A 22,517-nucleotide genomic window follows, 5' to 3' on the forward strand; every position below is an offset into this window, starting at 1 on the left:
CTCTCAAGTTCACTGAGCTCTGGGCAGTCTCATGAGATAAGAATAACAGATCAGTGCATTTTGTGTAATGAGCACGTATTTTCACAAGTCAGCACATTCAGAATGTTCATTCTGCTTTTTGCAAAAACGATCAGGAACCAATCTATGAAAAAGCCATCATAACTCAGAGAGTTGAGAATTTGGCTCATCACAGTTAAATTCCTGGTGTGTCATTTTAAAGACTTTTTGGATTTTTTTTTTTTTTTTTGCCCTGAAGACACCAGTACTATTTTACAAGCATAGTAATTGTATTTCATCACATGGTTACTACAGATTTCTTTGAGAAGTTAAATGACTTCACACAGAATTTTTTTAAGAAGTGAATTAAGGGGCGCCTGGGTGGCGCAGTCGGTTAAGCGTCCGACTTCAGCCAGGTCACGATCTTGCGGTCCGTGAGTTGGAGCCCCGCGTCAGGCTCTGGGCTGATGGCTCAGAGCCTGGAGCCTGTTTCCGATTGTGTGTCTCCCTCTCTCTCTGCCCCTCCCCCGTTCATGCTCTGTCTCTCTCTGTCCCAAAAATAAATAAACGTTGAAAAAAAAAATAAAAAAAAAATAAAAAAAGAAGTGAATTAATTTCTAGCCACAGAAAGAATATGTGGGCAAACAAAAAGTAGACAATATTTATTTTTCAGTTTACTTTCCAAATAAAGGGTTTTAGGATACTTACTCAACATTATGGTAATCTGACATTAGAAGAAAATAACTAATGTTTAAATGCCGGGATAAGAAAAAGAGGTTGAAAACCATTTAGTGTTTAAATTCTTTTTTTTTTTTTTTTTAAGATTTTAGAATTTTCAACGTTTATTTATTTTTGGGACAGAGAGAGACAGAGCATGAACGGGGGAGGGGCAGAGAGAGAGGGAGACACAGAATCGGAAACAGGCTCCAGGCTCTGAGCCATCAGCCCAGAGCCTGACGCGGGGCTCGAACTCATGGACCGGACCGCGAGATCGTGACCTGGCTAAAGTTGGACGCTTAACCGACTGCGCCACCCAGGCGCCCCATTTAGTGTTTAAATTCTAAGTGAGACTGAAGAAGGTAAGGACTGGCTGAACTCTTGATGGTGAGAGAATTCTTTGTAAATATATATTGCCATCAAAATCTTGGAACGTAGTTAAAGATCAACTGACAGTGAAATTGCAAATACATGATTCTGCAAACTTTGATTTGGGATTACTTATACAAAAGGCATCAGCCATGATAAACTTTGCCTACGAAATGGTCTAAATCTCAGAGTAATTGCAATTGTGCATAGAAAAAATATTACTCCTTAATGTCTTCTTTCATGAGGTCAGATCATGATGTTTTGGGTGATCAATATATTTCAAAGAATTAAATATAAACATTTATATAGGTGAAATTATGAAATTAAGGAAGAAAATGCTACTAACTAAATCAGATGAGAAAATCATTCTGGTGATTAGCAAATTCAATGCTGCAATGGAAACAAAGCAGAATTATAGGAATTCAAAACAAGGGCTATTGCTTTGAAATGCAACTGACCTTCCGTGAATTCAGAATGAATTTCAATTATGCTTAGAAGCCTAGCTTGCCAGTTGCATTTTCCTTGCTTTCCAAATGCACAATTTATTTCAAATAACCAAATTAGGATATGGATGGTAGCTATTCAAATGTGCATATGATGTCTTTCTTAGCATAAATAAAAGAGGCCTAAACACATTGACTATTTAGAATTTTTTTTCCCATCCATCCTTTTTCTGTATCCATCATATTCGGTAACACAGCAAGTTACAAACAGCTGTTGGATTTTTTTTTTTTTGTAACGGGAAAGAAATATGTTGTTAAATTGTCTTCACACATAACATTCATATAATTTTCCCTTTGCTCTCATCCTTTGCTAAGCAACTAATCTAGGACAGCAAGGATTAAAATAGAGGATACTTCATTCAAAACAGCAAAAGAAAAAAAAAAAAGTAAAAACTAAAAAGAACATATAATCAACTCACCTGGGTAAAGCCTTCATAAATTCCACAGCTCTAAAGGAGACATAGGTAAAATGCAAATATGTATTTTGAAAAGCAAGAAAACGAAGTAAAGATTTGAGTACTTCCTCTTGTTCTACTTGGGGTTTATCTGGGTTGTCTAAATCCAAAATCTGATTAGCATACTTAATCTTATGCAGTGTCAGGAATGATCTACCATCCTTTAATCAGTCTATTATTATCTGTCTTAACCATTCCCAACAGTCTGTTTATTTTCAAGTATACCTTCAAGTGAACAATGAAGTACTAATGTGTGCTTTTGTGGCTTAGTAGTTTGGATAGGGGTACTATGAAACAAAACTATCATGTTCATGTGGTGCAAATGGAGTGGAAGAAACCCCCCGCCCCCATCACAAACGAAAACTTGATCTAGTTTGACTCTATGCTGGTGGCGTTAATTATAAGGTAATTGATTTACCTTTGTGAGGTAGATACAGGGACAGAAGCAGTATGGTGTATGGTATGGGGTATATGGTATGACAGAGGTTGTAGACTTTGCTTAGGAAGATTTAAATTTGAGTCACATTTCCATATCTCTTGTTGACTTTGAGGATCATTTGACTTCTCTTAGATTCAATGTGCTCATTTGTAAAACTGGGATAAATAATATAGGCCCTGATTTAGAATTTTGAAATCCTATGAAATATGTAAATGAAAACATAGTTTAGAGACCGTTTACAATCTTTAAATAAATGAGACATTTCTATTAACATAGTTGTAAAATGGTATTGTTTATAATTATTCAGGTGATTCTTATGTTATTAACACCTAATAAAAATTTAGAAGGTTTTCCTTGGCTTTTTGCAAACACATAAATTACGGTATATATAAGAGGCTGGAAGAAAGGGAAGTGATCAGAGTTGAAACTTCAGGGGCAAATTGCTATGCCAAAGAAACTGCACTGGAAAATTTGTCCAAATGGGAGTCTTTAAAAAAAAAATTTTTTTTTAATGTTTATTTTTGAGAGAGACAGAGACAGAACATGAGCAGGGGGATGGGGCAGAGACAGAGGGAGACACAGAATCCCAAACAGGCTCCAGGTTCTGAGCTGTCAGCACAGAGCCCAACAGGGGGCTTGAATTCACCAATGGTGAGATCATGACCTGAGCCCAAGTCGGACATTTAACCAACTGAGCCACCCACGTGCTCCAAATGGGAGTCTTTTTGAGGAATTTAACAAGATCGCTTCGGCTGCAATGTGAAGAATGGATTGGAGGTGAAACCTGAAGTAAGAAGACTAATTTAAGAACCTGATGTAGAAAGCAGGTAAGTAGCCTGAATTTGGATTGGTGGCAACAGACAGACAGACATACTGATTCATGAAATACAAAGATTCAATAAGTACTTAGAAGTAGAAGCAAAGATACACTCAAGAAGTATTAAGAAGTAAAAGGGATAGGATTTGGAGATTGCCTGGCTGTGGGGTGGGGTAAGAATAAAGTAGACAAAGTAAGCACAATACCCCAAAGTTCCATATTGGAAATTACAAGATTATTAAAATAGGGAAATCGAGGGGAAACTCGTTGGCTCAGTTGGTTAAGTGGCTGACTCTTGATTCTGGCTCAGGTCAATGATCCTGGGGTCAAGCCCCATATCGGGCTCTGTGCTGACAGCATGGAGTCTCTCTGCTTGGGATTTTCTCTCTCCTTCTCTCTCTGCCCCTTCCCTGCTCCTTCTGCTCTTTCTAGAGGCAGGAATGTACTTGGGATAAAAGATAATTTAATTGTACACATGTACTATTTGGGAGGCACTGAGATGTCCAAGCAGGTATGTCTAGTAGACACTTGGAGATAGAAATCTGAGAAGTAAGTAAGTAAGTAGTCTTGCAGAAATGTCCAGAGTAACGAGAATATAAGGCCCCACCAGAAAAATGACCAAAACTTAAGGGATTGAATGAGAAATCTGAGACTGGAAGTTCTTTTCTCAATGAAGCATTAAGAAAATTCTGTAAGATAGTCTGTTAAGTGGAAAGATGAAAGGATTTGGAATGAAATACTTGGGTTCAAATTTTGGCTCTCCTATTTATTAACAATGGGACTCTGAGAAAGTTAATGCTTCTTAGCCATCTGTAAAATGGGGATAATTATAGTGACATTCATTTCATAAGGTTTTTTAAGGATAAAATGAAATAATAACTGTCAACATTTTATAAAGTCCTATGTAAAAAGTATTATGAGAATAAGCTAACAAAGAGTTACATTGTCTTAGGAGTTTGTTGTAAATAGGTCCATAAGTAATTCTGAGAAATACATGGGAGAGAATGGGCAACATAATTTTTATGAAGTTCAGAAATCTGGATTTGAATTAAAGTCACAATTTATTAGTGCTAATGTTAGATTTACTGAACAAGGAGAATATACATACTGGCTTCATGGTGTAAAACAAAACATAACATTTTATGTAATCATCATAATGATAATCATAGAATATTATGATTTATCATATAGACTATTATGACTTATCATAATAAAATAAAAAAAAAGGTTTATTATTCATGAGGATGTGCAAAATGGCTGGGACTAAAGAAAAAGATCAATATCTTTTCTGCATTGAGTTTATTTTCACAAAAAGAACTCTTTTTCACTTCTCTCTTGACTGGTGAGACTTTTTGAAGATGTAGGCTTTAGGCGACGTTATCCCTGTCTCCTGGAAATACACCTTCTCTGCCTCTACAGCCATGAAAACTTGAGGTCCACACTGATACATACACATTTTCTCTCTTCATCCTCAATAGTGTCTCCCAGAGCACACAGAATTCCTACTTGCTTACCACTCATGGCTACATTCACATTGAACACCTCACTACAGAACAGAACAGATGATGGTCAGACCAAAGCAGCCCCTGAAGTTTGAGCTTGTGTACATCATTAGGGCATCTTATTTGGAGTTCCAAATCCTCCCAACTGGCAGTAGAGTACTCGAACTTGTTTCATAAACACAACAAAACCCAGCAAAAAAAGCACAAAATAACGCTTAGCAGCAAAGCCGTTGGATAAATGGCATTTTAAATTGTTTTTAGCTCCACAGATAGAGAGGACTTCAGCTCACTGCTATCTGAAAGCTGTATAAATATTTATAAAGTACTCTACTGAGGTGTTCAAAACATCACACTGCTCCAATAGACTACAATTTCAGACTGGAGTAAAGTGGACAGGATAAAAAATTAAAAAAAAAATGGAAAAAATAAACCAGACTACATCATTTATCCACTTACGCTGTTCTGAAATAGATATGAGTACTAGTTTCAATTTCTACTTCTGGGTGGAACATTTACCTTAGTAAAAATGAAACCACCTCACAAATTAAGTGTTTAGAATGTTCTTAATCCATCAGAGGTGAGACAGGGAGTTGGTCTGGTATAGTTTCCACGAGCCAAGGACTGGAAAGCCAGAACTTTTTTCGTTCCTCATGCTAGATTTTGTCTGTCTCTTCTCAGACTAGTTAGAATGAAAAAAAGTCTCCATTAGCAGAAAGTCTGCTTAATTTAAAATGTTTTAAAATTCCACACCTGCCCCCGCTATTCTGTACAACATCATTATAATGGGAATTGTGAAGGGAGAAATGTCCATTTATGGCTTGTATGCTTAGCCAGAAAAGGGAAACATAGTATTCTTGAAGGAATAAAGTTAAAAGTGCTACTTCTACCAAGGAGTACAATTATATGTAGATACCCTTAAGTGAGAATAGAATGAGGAATTTGCCTGCTAGCCCAGTTAACATGTTCAAATGTTTATTTTATAGTTGAGAAAATATTTTTCCAAACAATAAAAGAATTCATATTCCTGATTACCCATTTTCCTATGCCATCTTTATTACCTGAGTAACTTTCCTTTTGACCATTCTACTTCGGGCAAATAAAATGAATCATCTGAAAATCCATTGTAGATGATAACAAACTGCACTTGCTTTTATAGAAACTGTTTTGAATTCTACCTGAGTGTCCTGGAAGAAAAAGGACAAGGCGTGGTGTAGGGGAAAAAAATTTTTTTTTCTGCATTGAGTGTATTTTCACAAAAAGAACTCCTTTTCATTTCTCTCTTGACTGGTGAGACTTTTTGAAGATGTAGGCTTTAGGCGACATTATCCCTGTCTCCTGGAAATACACCCTCTCTGCCTCTCATCCATCCCTGTGGTGTCAAAGCTCCCAAGCATTTGAACCCCTTATGGAGCAGCCTCTACCTGCACTGAAGTCAAATTCTCTCACCCTCTTTTTCCACCCATTTGCAAGTACTTCTTGTTTGCTTCAAGACCTACCTCTTTTACATTTGTAGACAGATAAACCTAATTTTGCACTTTGGAATACTTTGTCCTAGATATTTTTCTACTAGAGAGAAATAGGCCTTTAAAGTGCAACTTCTATCACTCCTACCTATTCAGCAATATGTGAACATGAATACATATATATTTATATATATGTACATATATGTATGTTCATATATATATATATTCATATTCAGAATCTAATAGTTGGTTCTCATCCCTAATAAAATTTGCATTAGGGAGATTTTATTCTAAATAATTGATGGATTTGTTTTATAGAACATTTTCACCTGCTATTTTGCAGTATACGCATTAGCAACACAGTTCTAGAACCAACAACAAACACCTCATGGTCTTACCCTCTGTTGTTCCATTCTTTTCTGTCTTCATTCAAATCTCCAACTTGTTCTTTGAAAGAGTTACTTAAATCATTTTTCCAACTAAATGAAACATGTAGGCTTCTAATTCTTCTAGCCCTTCCAAGAACAGTAAACAGTGAAAAATACAAAATGCAAAGACTAGTAATATGAGACGAGTAATAATAGATATTAGACTAGACAAATAACTTATCTGAAGATAAAAAATTGACTCTATATATGTGTATATAAATATACATATGACCTAAAATAAAAACTGTCTTCCAAATATGGCTACTTAAAAACATTTTTTTAATGTTTATTTATTGAGAGAGAGAGAGCACGCGCATGTGCATGAGTAGGGGAGGGGCAGAGAGAGGGGGACCGAATCCGAAGCAGGCTTCAGGCTCTGAGCTGTTAGCATAGAGCCTGACATGGGTCTCGAACTCACGGATCCGAACCACAGACTGTGACATCGTGACCTGACCGAAGTTGGATGCTTAACTGAGCCACCAGGCACTGCCAAATATGGCTACTTTTAAAAGGGCTTTTATACTTGTTGTTTACACATCATTAAACAAGAGAGGATGACTGAAATTGGGCTTTTTTCAGTTTTCAGAAGACATTTATCAAAACATTAAAAAATACGTAACACAAAACAGAAAATAGATAAATATTTTAATGTATTGTTACCTTCATTTCCATTAGAATACATCATGGTACTTGAACCTTTACCATTTCTTTGCTATTCTTTTTATTTACATATAACTATTCACCTCTTAGAGGTAAGCAATGTTAAAAATGATTATTAATAATAATTTATACTTAATGATTTTCCCTGGGTATAGGATTATCTGAAACTGAATTCATAACTACATTTTGTTGATATTTTGTATTTTATTTTACTATCTGAACATGGAAACCTAGAACTCTGCGATGTAATCTTAGATTCTCTAAGTACCTTTGGAGTAAAACTGAACCCCAAGTCATCATACTTAATAATAATCAAGGCACATAATTTTCTACTTATGAAGTTTAAATTTTATTATGTATCTAAATGTCCAATGTAAGTCAATTTTGTCTACAGTCCTGATACCAATCAGCTTTCTTCAGTTACTAAGAAAATCATTGTTCATCAGGAAAGTTTTATCTAAGAAAATGATCATATTTAAGTTAAATGATTTTAGTATCTAAAATTGTAATTAACAATATTTGGTAAATTTAATTTGTTCTTATCATCCCTTATTATAATTTATTCTACCTATATTTTTAGTAGTAGTTTCTACTTCCTATTAGAGGGGAGAGTCTTGCAGTGGGCTATCCAGTACAGACCGTTAAAATTAAGTTACTTAACTGTAATTACAATTAATTGTATTAACAATAATAAGTTGTAATTGTGTAACTTTCATTGATTAATTAGTTGATTCACCTTTAATTGATTAAATTAGTTAAATTCATCTTTCAGGATTTCTTTTTCCTTATCTATAAAAGAATGTCACTGAACTACATATATTATCCTTAAGATCTCTTCCAGTTTTAACATAATAAACAAATTATGTAAGTTTATACATTTATAGACTTAATTTCAAAACAGTCTTAAAATATGATAGTTCTGTTACAAAATTGTGAATTACTATTTTCCTCTGATTCAGTTCTAAAATACACTTATTTTATGAAGGCTTCTTAGAATACGCTGAAAGAGGGCTAAAATCAAAATGTTGCATTTGAGTTTAATATTAGTAATGATTACATAATTTTTTGCTAATGCAGATATATCCCTTATCACAAAATGACATAAAGCCAGTGTTTTTATTGAATACGTAAATCTATCTGGGAAATATTTAGCATCTGATTTTTGAGGTAAATTCCTTTCAAATACATTTAATTTCAGTGAAAAAGCAGAGAATTCTGATTTGTCTTAAGAACAACTTTGAGTGTAACAGATAGATTGATTTTAGGTTTCAGGGGGAAGTCGCATACACAGTGGTACGCTCTCACTTAAGGTCTCCTTCCATGAAGGCACAATATTCTGATCACTGCAGTTGTTAAGGTAGAAAATTCTTAACACTGATCAAAGCAGACTAGTGGCAACACTATAATAGCACCACTGCTAGAACAAAGGAGCCAGAACAAAAAATGGAATACAATGGGAAGTGAGCAAAAATCAGCTACTGACAACTGAAAGAATCTTTGTAGTAATGAAACGACTGAAAATGAAGCTTAAAATTCATTAAAATTATTTTGTTTCATTTCTCAACAATAGAAATATAGTGATTGGTCTAATGCTTAAAAGAGGCACTGGAATTCAGGTTTGTTTACATTTTTAGAACATGTATCTTTACAACATGATTTTTTTTTATTAGAAATATGGTTTAGTGAGACAGAACTGTGAAGCACAATCAAAAAAATGTTTGGAGAAGGCTAACTCAGATTTAAAAAAGTCTGAGGCAGTGTTGTATTTTACAAAAATACAAATTCTATGGTTAAGATGGAAAGTACATGTTGAAAATATTTCTGAATCCTAGTATGGTATTTTGTGTTGTGACATTCTAAAAAGCACCAGATATTTCTATTCTCACTTGAGGAATAAGTGGTATTAGAAGTCGATTAATATTCAAAGTCTAGTTATTTGATTTAGAGATTGGGGTTCATTCCAATCCAGTGTTTGATTAATTGATGTGCAATAGCTCGGCTTGGTGGCACAAAGAATGCCTGCTGCTTCCCTTTGGTCAGAACATCCACAACCTAAAATACACCATAATAAAATGTATTAGGATTTCAACACTGTCACACTTAAATACTATTCTTATGCTTATACAATCCAATTAAACATGATGATTTTTACAGTGAATAACAACAGGAGAAAGTGACAACACCCAAGTTCAACATGCAAAATTTAGTACAGTAATTTTAGTAGATTCAATGAGTTAGTGATTCAATTTAACAAAATATTCCAGAAAGACATATTCTCTTATGAAAGTAAGGTCACAAAAAAGAAAAGTATATGCTCCACATTTATTTTCAAAGTGAAGTCAACTTTTGGAATGGGTTCCCTTTTATAAAATTTTGAAAAAAAAATCTGATTTCTACTTTTTGAGGTTGAGCATAAAATAAAATTAACTTTGTTTAGGCAAAATCAGAAAAGATTTCAGGTCTTCACTACTAATAGTGTATCCATTTTTTTTCTACACAAATACGTTAGGTCACGCAAAACACAGATAAGTAGTTTATCTTGCCTTCTAGTACTGGAGGATAATGTTTTAAAAAGTTCTTGTGAGTGTATCTTTGTTATATAGTTTTTTTATTCTTGTCCTTAAGCATATTTTAAAATGAACAAGAACTTTTCAAAAATTTTAAGCATTTGTATTGATATTTTTTGAGAGCTACTTGTTTTAATGCTGTAAACTAAAATATAAAAAGGTTAAGAATAATATTCCTATTTTTCATCTTTCAAATAATGTTTACCTATTTTAAGTCCATTGAAAGGTATCATTAATCTGAAGGATTGGCATTTGAAATTAGAAAAAGGCACAGAATCATCAACTAGAAGACTCCCACAGAATGAGTTAACATAGGACACATCAATTACATTGTAATCCATGCATGATGAGTGGGCCATAGCCATTCATTCAAGTTGTTGAAAACATATATCCTTGCTGCATGCCCAAACTGATACAGTCAGAGAACAATCAATAGAAGAAGGAAATTAAATTGAACTTTACCTGTTCTCTAGTGAACCAGCGGGCATCCTCTATTTCATTCTTGTCAACTTTAATTTCTGTAGACACTGCCACAGCTAAGCAACCAATCATTAAGGAGGAGGGCATTGGCCATGGCTGACAAGAGACATACTGAACATGGCCAACTTTGACTCCACTTTCCTCTTCTACTTCTCTCCGAACAGCATCTTCTATTGTCTCCCCTAATCAAATAGGGCAAAAGAACAAGTAGCTGATGAACATCTCCTAGACATTTTGTGCTCTGAATGGTTCAAACATTTGGAAATCACTTTGGACAGAAACCCAATTCAAAGAATCAGAATGCAGAGCCTAAAACTAGATTGGAATTCAAGAAAACATGATTTCTTTTAGTATATGACCACATGAATAATCAAGATTCCATAACACCTTTCTAAAGGGTCCAAATTTTTAGTTACACTGTAACAATTGTAACATCTACAACTATCCAGCACTGATATTGGCTAAACATTATGCAAGCATTTTATATATTATCTCATTTATTTATTATCACTAAATAGTTACAAATTATTATTACAAGATTTTTATAAAAGCCTAAAATTTCTTATGTAAGAAATTTTTTTTTCTTATGTTGTCAAAAAATCATTGCAGATAACTTTTCTCAAAAGAGTTGAAGACCACATAAAACTACAATTCTAAAAACCACAGAAAATGAAAGTATTTTTTCTTTCTAAATGTTTTTGTTCTTCTAGAGGACTGTTGACTCAGCTATATTAAATAATGCCTATAAATATACTTTATATTTCTGATTTGTTGGAATTGAGAAGTAGAATAAAGGTTTCTAAGTTAAGTTTATCTGAAAGTTTAAAAATATTTTGCTATTTAAATGTAGCTTTTTATTTGAAATAGATTTATATAAGGGCATCTGGGTGGTGCAGTTGGTTAAATGTCAGACTTTGGCTCAGGCCATGATCTCATGGTTTGTGTGCTGAAGCCCCACATTGGGCTCTGTGCTGACAGCTCAGAGCCTGGAGCCTGCCTGAGATTCTGTGTCTCCCTGTCTCTCTGCCCCTGCCCTGCGTGTGCTCTGTCTCACTCTGTCTCTCAAAAATAAAAATGAAAAACATTAAAAAAATTGAAATAGACAAATATATATTTCGTATATTAAAATTAACAACTTCACCAAAAAATATAGTGGAAAGGTAAGTCATAGACTAGCATTAAGATATTTGCAAGACCATAGCTATAGATTAGCATACTGTAAAACTCATAAAACAGAAAAAAAAGTAAACAACCAAAACAAAATTAGACAAAGAATATAAACATGCAAAATTCAGAGAAAATGAAAATTGGATGGCTAAAACACATTTGAAAAAGATGCTCCATCAGCACAGTAATGAAAACTACAGTGACATTATTTCATGCCCATCAGAATGGCAAATTATAAAGTATGAAAATCCTAACTTAGTGAAGATGTGGAATAACAGAACATTTCATATGCTGTTAGAAAGAGTGTAAATTGGTAGGGACACTTCAGAAAACAACTTGGCAACATCTACAAAAGGTTAGGATTCTCATATACTCTGAGTTAGCAATTCTATTCTCAAGTTTAAACCCTTCATGACTCTTGCAAATGTGCACAAGTAGTAACATAAGAATATTCTTGGGGGTGTTTACAATAGCAGAAACTCTGATATAAACTAAACATCCAACAGCAGAATGGGTAAGTTGAATAATATTTATAAATAAAATGGTACACAGCAGTTAAAGAAACAGTCTAGAGTTATTAGAGACAGCAGAGTGATTAACAGCATGGACTCAGCCAAAATGTCCAGGTTTGTATCTCTGCCCTACCCACTCACTAGCTATTTGATCTTGGGCAAGTTATCCAGCTCCTGTACCTTAGTGCCCCATCTGTAAAACTGCTGTAATAGTACCTATTTTATACAGCTGTATAAGGATCATATGATTCAATATACGGAAAGCCTTCGAAACAGAGTGGCACAATGTATGTTTACTATTATTACTAGTGCAGGTTAATACTGGAAGTTAAGATTAAACATGTATATTAATTATCATTTACTCCACAAATTATTTATTGAACTCTTAGTATATATAAGGCACAGTTCTAAGGGTTTGGGCTACAACTATGAATGAAGTAAGGTCCTAGCCCTTATGGAACTTACTTTCTGGTGTGAGTAGATAATAAATAAGTAGATAGATAAACAGCTACAAACATACATAAGATAATACATACGTACATACCGTGTCAGATGGTGATGAGTGCTGTAGGGAAAAGTCAGGCAGGATGACAGAATTGTGAATGTAGGGTATGAGGCTAATTAATGTATTTGGGGCTACCTGAGAAGGCCTCTTTGAAAAGGTGACACAGTTGAGTCCAGTGAGGTGTAAGTGATACAGATACCTTGTGTAATAGCAATATATTAAAGAAGAAATGTTGAATTATCAAAACCAAATTATTCTAGTAAAAACAAAATTATACCACTTAAAATACACAGAAAAATAATTTAAAAAGATCCCAATTTCATAGCATGAGAATTTGTCAAATGCTATCTAGAATTTTTATTTGTGAAGTATAAGTTAAAGGAAAATTAAAGTTATGAAGAAAAAGGCTTACCAGGTTCAATAAATCCAGCAAGGCAAGTAAACATGCCTGGGGGAAATCTTTTCTGCCTGCCTAAAAGGCATTTGGTCCCATCTGGATGAATAACTTGCATGATTACCACGGGATCTGTTTTTTAAAAATAAGATGAATGAATGATAGAAAAAAATAATTTAGTCTCATTGTGTAAAATCACTGTCGAATACTATAAGTTGTATCTCCTAGAACAAGACTCTTGTCTAGTTATGTGATTGTTTCTTTCTGCCTGATGACAAAGTATTTCAGGGAAATTGCACAGAATATTATAAACTAAAGGAAGACCATTTCTGTCTTCTAAATAGCAACAATTATTATATACTTATGGTATGCTAGGCATATTGTTATTTTTCAATTATAAAAAAGTTACAGAAGATATTACATGGCATAAAGAAAATACAAATTTTACTACGTAAATGTGAATTTCCCTCTCCCTTCCATCCTAATCCTGAACAAAATGTTTTTAAAAGCTAATGTGGCTCTATGATTAAATTTTAAGCCATTAAAAAAATAAAATTTAAATTAAGTAAGTAACAGTTTATTTCCCAGAAGTCACTAATCCACTAGGTCATGACTGAGAACAGGAATCAAATGTAAAATGCTCCTGTGCAGTGAAAACAGGGTTCACCAAGTCATGCACTTTACTACCAGGAGACCTGCTCAGATATTGCTCAGACTATCTATTTTTTTTTTCACAAGTTTTAAAGGACTAGGTTCTCAGATTTCCAAACCTACAGGAGACTCCAAAGCAGCAATTAGAAGGAGGAGAGCAGGAGGCAGACACCAGCAGTGATGAAAAGCTAGTTTTACTGCTTTGGTGATGCCTCAAACAGGCACTGAAATGTTGGGACTTTTTTTTTGTTTGTTTCTGCACTACATGGATCCAGATTGGTGGACTTTTGAAATCACCTATTTTAATACATCAAATTCGTATTGATTAGCCATTTCTTAACTATGAGTTAATTATATACAATGTCCCTTACTTAAAAGTCATGAAAGTATACATACTTGTAGTCTTAAGAGTTAAACATACTTTTAATAAAAAGGTAAACCCCTGAACAACTCAAAACATTGTCTTCAGAGAATGTCTTATTCCCTAAGATTCCAGATGGCTGAGATTTCACTGTAGATGAAAAGGCTTACCAACTCTTGGATAGGATGTATTGTGAACACCGTGGAGGCTAGGACAGCCTTCTTTTAAGCATACTCTTTTGTAGCCACCTTCTTCGATTTTAGTTGTACTTCCACACGTTGGGCAGAACTTATATCGACTGTGCCAGGCAAGAACAGATCTTGCTTGAGCTACAACCCCTTTAAGAGAAGCATAAAAAGTTTTAATTCTGTGATAAACCATAAACAAATTAATATCAAAGTAAAATGTTAAGTCAGTAAAGGCATACTCTATATATTCTGAGTAGCTCTGTGATCAAGGATGTTAGTATTCCTCTTTTTATGATGTGTATATTTCTTTTAAAGTAAAAGATTTAATCCAACAGATGACAAATGAAAATTGGATTTAACTTTAATATGAACTAATAAATACAATTCTCATATAACACAGATGTACTAACATCTATCTTATATACTATATTACCTCAGGCTTTTACTATAGATGATTTTTAAATTTTAGATATACAAGATTCTAGTGTATAGTGATTTTATAAAAATTGACTTTATAATAGTGACTTTTACAAAAATACATTACAAAGCCAGTTCCTAATTTAGACTTGGACTATATAAAAAAAAATATTAGTAGGAAACTGTAGGAACTTCTCTTTTCCTGGGTGATTAAACTACTGCTCGTCACTGTGAAACATATCCTGTTTATAACTGGAAACTTAATGGAATGTTAAAAAATACTGTATTTATAACATTCATGGTTAACTTTGTTCATGAAAAAAAAATGCCTACAAGAAAAAAATCTTAGTATATATATACTTTGGCTAGATACCCTGGTATTTCAAAAAAGAATATGGCCTGACCAGAAATATTACAACTGAAGCAATAAAACTGGAAATGCTACATTTGCATTTGCCTGACAAACTTGCTCTCCCTAAAATACATTATTTGGTCTAAGGATTTTTGAAGTAAACAAAATAACCATAAATAACAATATTTTAAACTGGGAAACAAAAACTAATAAACCATACATAAAAATAAATGTAATACTGAAATTCAATGAACCACAGGCAACATTAAATATTTGTCTACTACATTACCTTGTAGTATGTAATTTATGCTAAATATCTACATTATTTCAATATTGTTTCAATAAGACAAGCTAATATTTATTGAGTACATACTATATGCCAAGCATCATGCAAAGATGTTTGTATACATGATTTTATGTATGTATGTATGTATGTATGTATGTATGTATTTATGAATGAATGAATGAATGAAAACAGGTATATTTTTATTGGACTGCCTGAAACAGAGGATAGTGTGGTATGGATGGATAGTATGAATGACAAATAATACAAATATATTTTATGTGAAATAAAAAGCAGCTCAATGGGTTACATCATCTTATAGAGCATTGATATAGGTACTATTATTATCTTTTCCTGAAGGAGGAAAATGAAGCACGAAGAGGTTACATTAACTATGTAAGGTTACACACTAAATGAATGAAAGGTCCTCAGTTTCCTAACTATTAAAAAAAGAGAGAGAGAGAGATCGTTTTGATATTAAACTTATATTGCTACAAAGAAATTTTCTTTAAAAAGTGCAGGGTTGGGTAGGTCAGTCGGTTAGGTGTCTGCCTCTTGGTTTCAGCTCAGGTCATATCTCATGGTTGGTGAGTTCAAGCCCTGCATTGGGTTCTGTGTTTACAGGACAGAGCACAGCTGGGGATTCTCTCTCTCTCCCCTTCTCTCTGCCCATCCCCCCCCCCCCAAATAAATAAACTTAAAAAAAAGTGCAACTTTGGGGCTCCTGGGTGACTCAGTCGGTTAGGTGTCCAACCCTTGATTTCAGATCAGGTCATGATCTCACGGTTGTGAGATCAAGCCCTGCATTGGTCTTCATGCTGGGCTTGGAGCCTGCTTAAGATTCTCCCTCCTACTCTGCTTCCCCTGAGTGTGCGCATGTGCTATTATAAAAAATTACGTGTTCTCCACAGATGTGAAGAATAAAACATATCAATCCAGACATTGGGAGGAGGCATCTAAGCAGCCTCTGGAAGGCCCTACCACACATTTAAGGAAAGGCGGACACTGAGAGTGACCTCTTCGTTCCCTCCCATTAACTTTTCAATCAACCATAATTTAGCTTATATTCCTTCCACTCCACTGATACTCCACTTGTTAAATTCATCAACAGCTTCATATTCTAAAACCAAAGATCCTTTAAAAAAATCTTTTTCTATCTTACTCAAATTCTCAACAGCATTTGGTATATTTGACCACTCCCTTGAAATACCCTGCCATCTTGGTTTCCATGAGCATTCTCCTGTTTTCCTCTTAGGTTATAGCCACACTGTCAACAATACCTTTGATGGCTCCCCTGTTTCTACCTGACTTCAAAATTTAGGGGGATTTACATGTGATTCTAAGGCTTTTTCTTGCTTGCTCTCAATTCTCTAAGTAATCTCAGTAGTTCCCTGAGATTTAAATATCACCTTCATGTTGATGACTCCCATATGGGTATTTCTAGTTTAGACCTCTCCTCTGTGTTCCAGATTCTAATATCCTTCTCTAAGACTAAATATGCCCAAAGCTAAAATCTTATTTCTTTCAAGTCTGTCTTGCTTCCTCTGCTCAACTTGTCACCCTATGCTATTTTATCAAGAAATATCACTACCTACCAAATTACTAAAGTCTCAAACCTAGCAATTATTCATGATCTTTTTTCTTCATCGTTATATATCCCAAACCCAATCCATCAACAAGTGCTGATGATTTTCTCTCTAAAATATATCTTGAACATGCCCCCTTTTCTCCACCTCTGTCACCTTCATTCAGGCTGTAGTCCAGGTTACTATCCTCTCTCACAGTAGTCTCAACCTACTGATCAAGCCCTATCAATTTTACCTCCAGAACATCTCAAACTCTCCCTTTCTCTCCATCAACCCAATCCACTGTAATCTCTTAGCTAGGCTACTGTAACCTTCAATCCCCTCTAATAAGACTTCTGACTTCACAATTAATTACCTACAATTCATGATCTACAAAGCAGGCAGAGTGAGGGGTTTTGTTTTTTGTTTCTTTTTAAAACATAGGTCAGATTACAAAATTTAAATGAACTTTAGAATAAAACTCCTAATTTCTTACCATGGCATATAAGATCCCACCTGAACTAGCATACCCAGCAACAGCAAACAAAATAGTCAAGGTCTTTGCCATCAGGCTCAGTGTATAGCAGGTGCTTAATATTATTCAGTGAAGAATCAAATAAAACCAGCATGCAGTAGGATTAATTCTAGGGAAACTAATCTTGGCTGATTAGAACTGCTGTAACTGCTCAGGAGAGTAGTCCCCTAGAGTGAGAACTTCAGGAAATTTCTAATGAAGATAGCCTAACTTCATGGCTTGATGAAAAAAGTGTGCCTCCTAGAAAATGCAGATACATGTAATTCCAACCCAGTTCCCAAAACCAGATTATTACCAATACAAGTAAACCGTATTCACTTCTTACCAGCTTCTTTTTCTTTCAACTGCAGAAGAGCTGGCATTGGAGGATGAAGAAAATAACAATTTTCATGCCTTTGCTTAAATTCTTCAGCAGCAACAGGATCTATACCTAGAGCAAACCAGGCAACCAACCCATCTTCTTCTCTTGGGACTTCTCCAGCATAATTAAATGACTCTTTCTTCACTTCAAGTTCTACTCCCAGGAAAATCAAGGTGATCTTTTCAGGCTGAGCCAAATAATCTTTTATATCTGTGTAGCTCAGCTGACAAAGCCTGACTTCCGGCTGTTGGAAACTTTCTTTATTGCCACCTAGAGTAACCAAGGGATTTAAATCTGAGAAAAGGATATAAACTGTGGCTGGATGGCTTTCTTTAGCTAGTAGCCAGTCAGAATTATTTCTTTTTTCACTTTTTCGGTCTAATAGTGTTCTGCTAAAATAATTTTCACATTCTTCCACTTCCTTAGTTAGGAACCAAGGCTTCATCCCACCTTTAGCATTAGCTAGTAAGTTAGCTATATGCTTATAACCCCAAAATTTAGCAATGTCCAGTGCAGTCTGCCTTGATTTATTGACAATGGATCTGTCACACCTACAAATGGAAAGAAAAATAAAATAGGAAATAAAAATTTTCTTTAATATTTATTAAAGTAAAATATTTCCAGATGCACATAATAGCCCTCTAATCATTATTGCATAAGTTTTTTTTTTTTTTTTGTACATGATGTACTAATGGGAAGGTTAAAAGACATAATCATAAATGATGCAAAGTTAGAGATAGCAAGGTATTTAAAATTTTTGGAGAACTGTAAAATAAAAAACAGTAAGTTTTATGTGCTATAGGAAGAAATTACAATTTTACAAGGGGTTCTTGATAGCCATAGTGGGTAGATCTACATTTTCTACCTGGGAGAAAAAGATTAGACTAACTCATAAATTTGCTTTGTTATTAAGTATGAAGGGTTCCTCTCTCAATAGAAGAAGTTAAAAGTTTTTAGTTAGGTATTTTTCTATGTTTTTATATAATAAAACTGGTCAACAAGTTATTTAGAAGTCTATTGGTATAAATATGGCTACATGGAAAATTTAAAAGGAAATATGTAACCCAGAAATGAAACCACAGGGCCCTTCAAGTAGTAGTGCCTAAAATGTTTACCCTTTGTCAAGTAGAAATTGGACAACATCTGGGTGCCCGTTCCTTGCGGCATACATTAAAGCAGTCCAGCCATTTTCAGAAGTTTCGTTGAGAAGAGATGGAGAATGACTGAGGATTACTGTTAACCTGGCAATATCTCCTTCTGCAGCTGAACAGTGAAACTGGGAAATTATTTCTTGCTTTGGGCTTCTTTTTATAGAAGACATTTCTTCCTTAAAAAAAAGGAAAATAGAAAAAAACCTTTCATTTTCATTTGCTTTTTGTTCAATGCTAGAACATTATGTGAATGCTGATATAATTAGAATAGGCATGGTTTCTAAAGCTATATACTCTTCAAAAGGTCATTTATAGCCAACTGTCATCATAGTATACATTTCAAAATTGTTATCAGTTGAGAATTTTAAATATAATTCACCATGGGGGGTGTATAACACAATGTATAAAGATCTTTGGCAATAAAAGAGAATGGGGGGGCATATCCTTGAGAGGGGGTGTCAAGGTACCTGAGGCAGATCAGAGAGATTTCAATATAGATCAAGGGAATGAGAGGGGTTAAAGCAGACAGAAGTCAAGTCAGAGGGTTTTTAGCAGATGATAACTAGTATTCTCTTAGAGGCAATGTTGTCAGAAATAGGTGCCTGCCTTTAGGAAAATTATGATCCTACAGCTAATTATTTGAAACCTGTGTTATGTTTCACTTGAAAACACTTTTTTGCATTCCCTTGTACAATTCTATAATCCATGTGGGACTATTTTTGTTCATGGTGTAAAGTAGCAGCAAGATTCATTTTTACCAATGGATAATCCATTTGACTTGGCACCATTCTTGAAATTACCATCTTTGTCCCATTGTGCTGCAGTTGTCATCCTTGTCATAAATCAAATGACCATGTATTTTGGATCTCTCATTGAACACTGTGCTGGTGGTCACTTTGTCAAAACTTGAATGACAAACTATTTAAACCATTAACTTTGTCACTCCATTTTTTTCAGTAAGAACAAAATATATAGAAAATGTTTCCTACCTCTTTATAAAAATTGTCTTATTGTGGATTGAATGTGGTAGGGCAGACTGAGCAATTCTTTGTGAAAACAGTTCATGCCTAAGTTCTCTACGAGTTATGTTCTGAGAACAAAGTACTTTTTAAGGTATGAATTTTCGTTTAGTGAAATGCTACTAAGAATTGATTTACGATTCTGACTAGACTTCTATCATTTTAAGCAGTAAGATATTTAGCCTAAAAAGGAAAGGTTATAATCCATACATTTTGACTTCTTTTGTGTCTAGTGTTCTCACAATGCAATTTGGCTGATCAATTTTATAGGAGTATGAACAAAATTTAGGGGAAACATGGGCCAAAAAGATTAACTGTTCACCTTTCCTGTTTGTATTTTTCTGCTACTTATAAAAAAGGTCAAATCTGACTACTCACAAAAGGGGAGGGGTGTGTGTGTGTGTGTGTGTGTGTGTGTGTGTGTGTGTGTGTAAACAGGTGATGGGGATTAAAGAGCACTCTTATGACGAACACTTAATAGTGTACAGAATTGCTGAATCACAATATTGTACGCTTAAAACTAACATAACACAGTATGTTAACTATACTGGAATTAAAACAAAAAGCTTAAGAAAAAACTACTCACAGGAATGGTGAAAATATACATTAGAAGGAGTGATTTCTATATTAGAAAACAACTTTTTATTTCTTTTGATTTACTATAGAATTTATCTCACTGTTCTCTTCATATTGAGATTTCTAAGTGCTTTACGAATATTATCAATAACAAAAACTACAACTTTCCAGGACTTTATTTTGAATTATTGCCGTATACTGACTCATGTATGGTCTCCCTTCCAAGTTGCCTTTCCCATAAATTGATTTTCCACAAAATATCACACAGATTCTTCAGTTAGGTTTTCTTTAAGCAATATTTTACTGTCTTACGTTCTGAGGTCATTCATTTCTTCACCTTTCCAAGAGGCCACTCCACAGGACAGAGTGCAAAACTGCCCTCCAAAAATATAGTACTATTCACTATCCCCAGTACAGTTCTTAAGGATTCAATATTCTCAGGAGAAAGGAAGCTTTTTTTTTTTTTTTTTTTTGGCAGAAAAGCCATCTAGAAACAGAACCGATTCTCATTCCAGAAAATTACACAAAATCTGAAATCCAGCTCGGCTGCTGGATTTATTTTTTCGTTTCTCATTGACGGGTTTCCCACAAGGTAAGGATTTGAACGTAGGATAAGGTGATTCATTTAGCTTAATGCCGCCCTTGCTTTCCAAAAAGAACAGACCATTCTGAGAGGTCGTTTAAAAAAGGTTAAAAGGGCCTTAGATTTTAACGAAACCACATCCATTTTTACCGATGTGTACCGGGGCCCGTGCCTCGCTCAATGTCACATGGTTCAAGAAACAGGGCAGAGTTCAAGTATGGCTCTGTCAGTGAAGTCACTGCCCATTATTTAACGATTTCCACGTCCTTGGGCATTAGAGGTGGCCATTTAGCCAGTCAAGCAACACGTACGCACTCTCTCTCCAAACGCTTAAATGCCTTGAGATAGTTTCTTTTCTTGTTATTACTGTGAGATCCCTTCTTTTAACGTGAATCTACAGCTGAAGCAGCATTTTGTTTTCCCCACGTCAAAGACTGGACTGGAAAACTAGCAGCAGCCAAGAGGCTGCGCCCCCGGCCCCCATCGGGAAGCTCCCGCGCCAGCGCCAGCACCCGCACCGCACCCCGAAACTGCGCCAAACAACCCAGCATGGCCAGGCCGACAGCGCTGAGATCAAAAAGCACTGAGAACTGGCCACCCAACCCAGAGCGGGCACCGGGGACGACTAACTTGCCGTTGCTGTTACTAACCAAAGGTAACCAGAATAGAGGAAAGCAGGATACTGCTGCAAGACCGGGAAAACCCCACGCTCACTCTTCCCGGTGTCGGAAAGAGCCTTCCTGACTTCCGGCGGAGGTTCGCTGTCCTCGCACGGTTTTATGGGAAATGTAGTTTGAGGATCACAAACTGTGTGTGATCCGTGAAGGGGAGGGGCTTGGGGGTGAACGCGTTCGGGAGCCTGGGCGGGGAGGTCACTGCTGTTAAGGTCCAGCTTCTTGGTGGTGAGTCAGGGGCTGGTTTTCCTTTTCCGTCATACCGAGACATGTGAAGTGTGGTGCGGACGATGGAAAACCGTAGGTGTGTGGAAACGGTTTTAAGTTTTTCAGTATTTCACACCAGTCACCTAACCTCTCCTGTATGCTTCAATGCAGTGGCGTGTTCAAAGTCGACTTGCGCGTTGAATAAACCTGGCATACTGGCGGGACCAACTTACTCCAGTATATGACCTTAAATAAGTTCTGGGCCTCTGAAATTCAACTCCTCATGTGCAAAATGGTACTATGTATTGATTCTTCATTCATTTAATCGTCCTTTGAAGGGTGTATATCAAGCTCCCATAACACCTCTTTGGGTTATGAGGTTAAAAGAGGATAATGCATTCAAAGCTCTTAGGAAGTTGAGGGTTTAGCTAGTACTCACAACACCATTATTTGTGCTGTTAATTATTTCATTAACTAAAGCCTAAAGAAGTTGCGTGAGTTCGAGATTACAAAGCTAGGTTTTGGTAGTCTCCTGGACCAGAGTTTTTTTCTTTACTGAAATGCATCCTTGGCATTCAGCATATTAAGGAGTCTGTTATGTTAAGGTTGACCACTGCTT

The 22,517-nt window shown here is 35.2% G+C and overlaps 1 protein-coding gene and 2 long non-coding RNA genes across 4 annotated transcripts in view; 1 reads left to right on the forward strand and 2 right to left on the reverse strand.

Moving 5' to 3' along the window:
* Positions 1–4,333: 4,333 nt before the first annotated feature.
* Positions 4,334–6,942, reverse strand: LOC123609316. The gene is made up of 2 exons (XR_006717743.1): positions 5,858–6,942; positions 4,334–5,478 (listed from the first exon to the last, which is right to left on the reverse strand). It is a non-coding gene; the product is annotated as an uncharacterized LOC123609316 (long non-coding RNA).
* A 376-nt stretch (positions 6,943–7,318) lies between these two features.
* On the reverse strand, positions 7,319–21,794 carry NUDT12 (nudix hydrolase 12). Of its 2 annotated transcripts, none has more exons than XM_045500367.1 (7): positions 21,668–21,794; positions 18,804–19,011; positions 17,653–18,239; positions 14,158–14,325; positions 12,994–13,107; positions 10,380–10,579; positions 7,319–9,402 (listed from the first exon to the last, which is right to left on the reverse strand). In XM_045500367.1, the coding sequence occupies exons 2-7, from the start codon at positions 19,007–19,009 to the stop codon at positions 9,292–9,294; spliced, it is 1,386 nt and encodes a 461-aa protein (XP_045356323.1). In that variant the 5' UTR covers positions 19,010–19,011; positions 21,668–21,794; the 3' UTR covers positions 7,319–9,291. The 2 variants fall into 2 exon arrangements, with proteins under 2 accessions (XP_045356323.1, XP_045356315.1); XM_045500359.1 differs by having other exon boundaries at positions 18,804–19,015.
* The window catches only part of LOC123609337, a 117,978-nt gene continuing 117,254 nt past the window's right edge, over positions 21,794–22,517 (forward strand). The window contains exon 1 of the long non-coding RNA XR_006717764.1: positions 21,794–21,995. This is a non-coding gene — a long non-coding RNA (uncharacterized LOC123609337). The remainder of the gene's footprint in view (positions 21,996–22,517) is intronic.

The sequence above is a fragment of the Leopardus geoffroyi genome, chromosome A1, assembly GCF_018350155.1.
Source record: "Leopardus geoffroyi isolate Oge1 chromosome A1, O.geoffroyi_Oge1_pat1.0, whole genome shotgun sequence".
In the NCBI taxonomy this organism is placed as follows: domain Eukaryota; kingdom Metazoa; phylum Chordata; class Mammalia; order Carnivora; family Felidae; genus Leopardus; species Leopardus geoffroyi.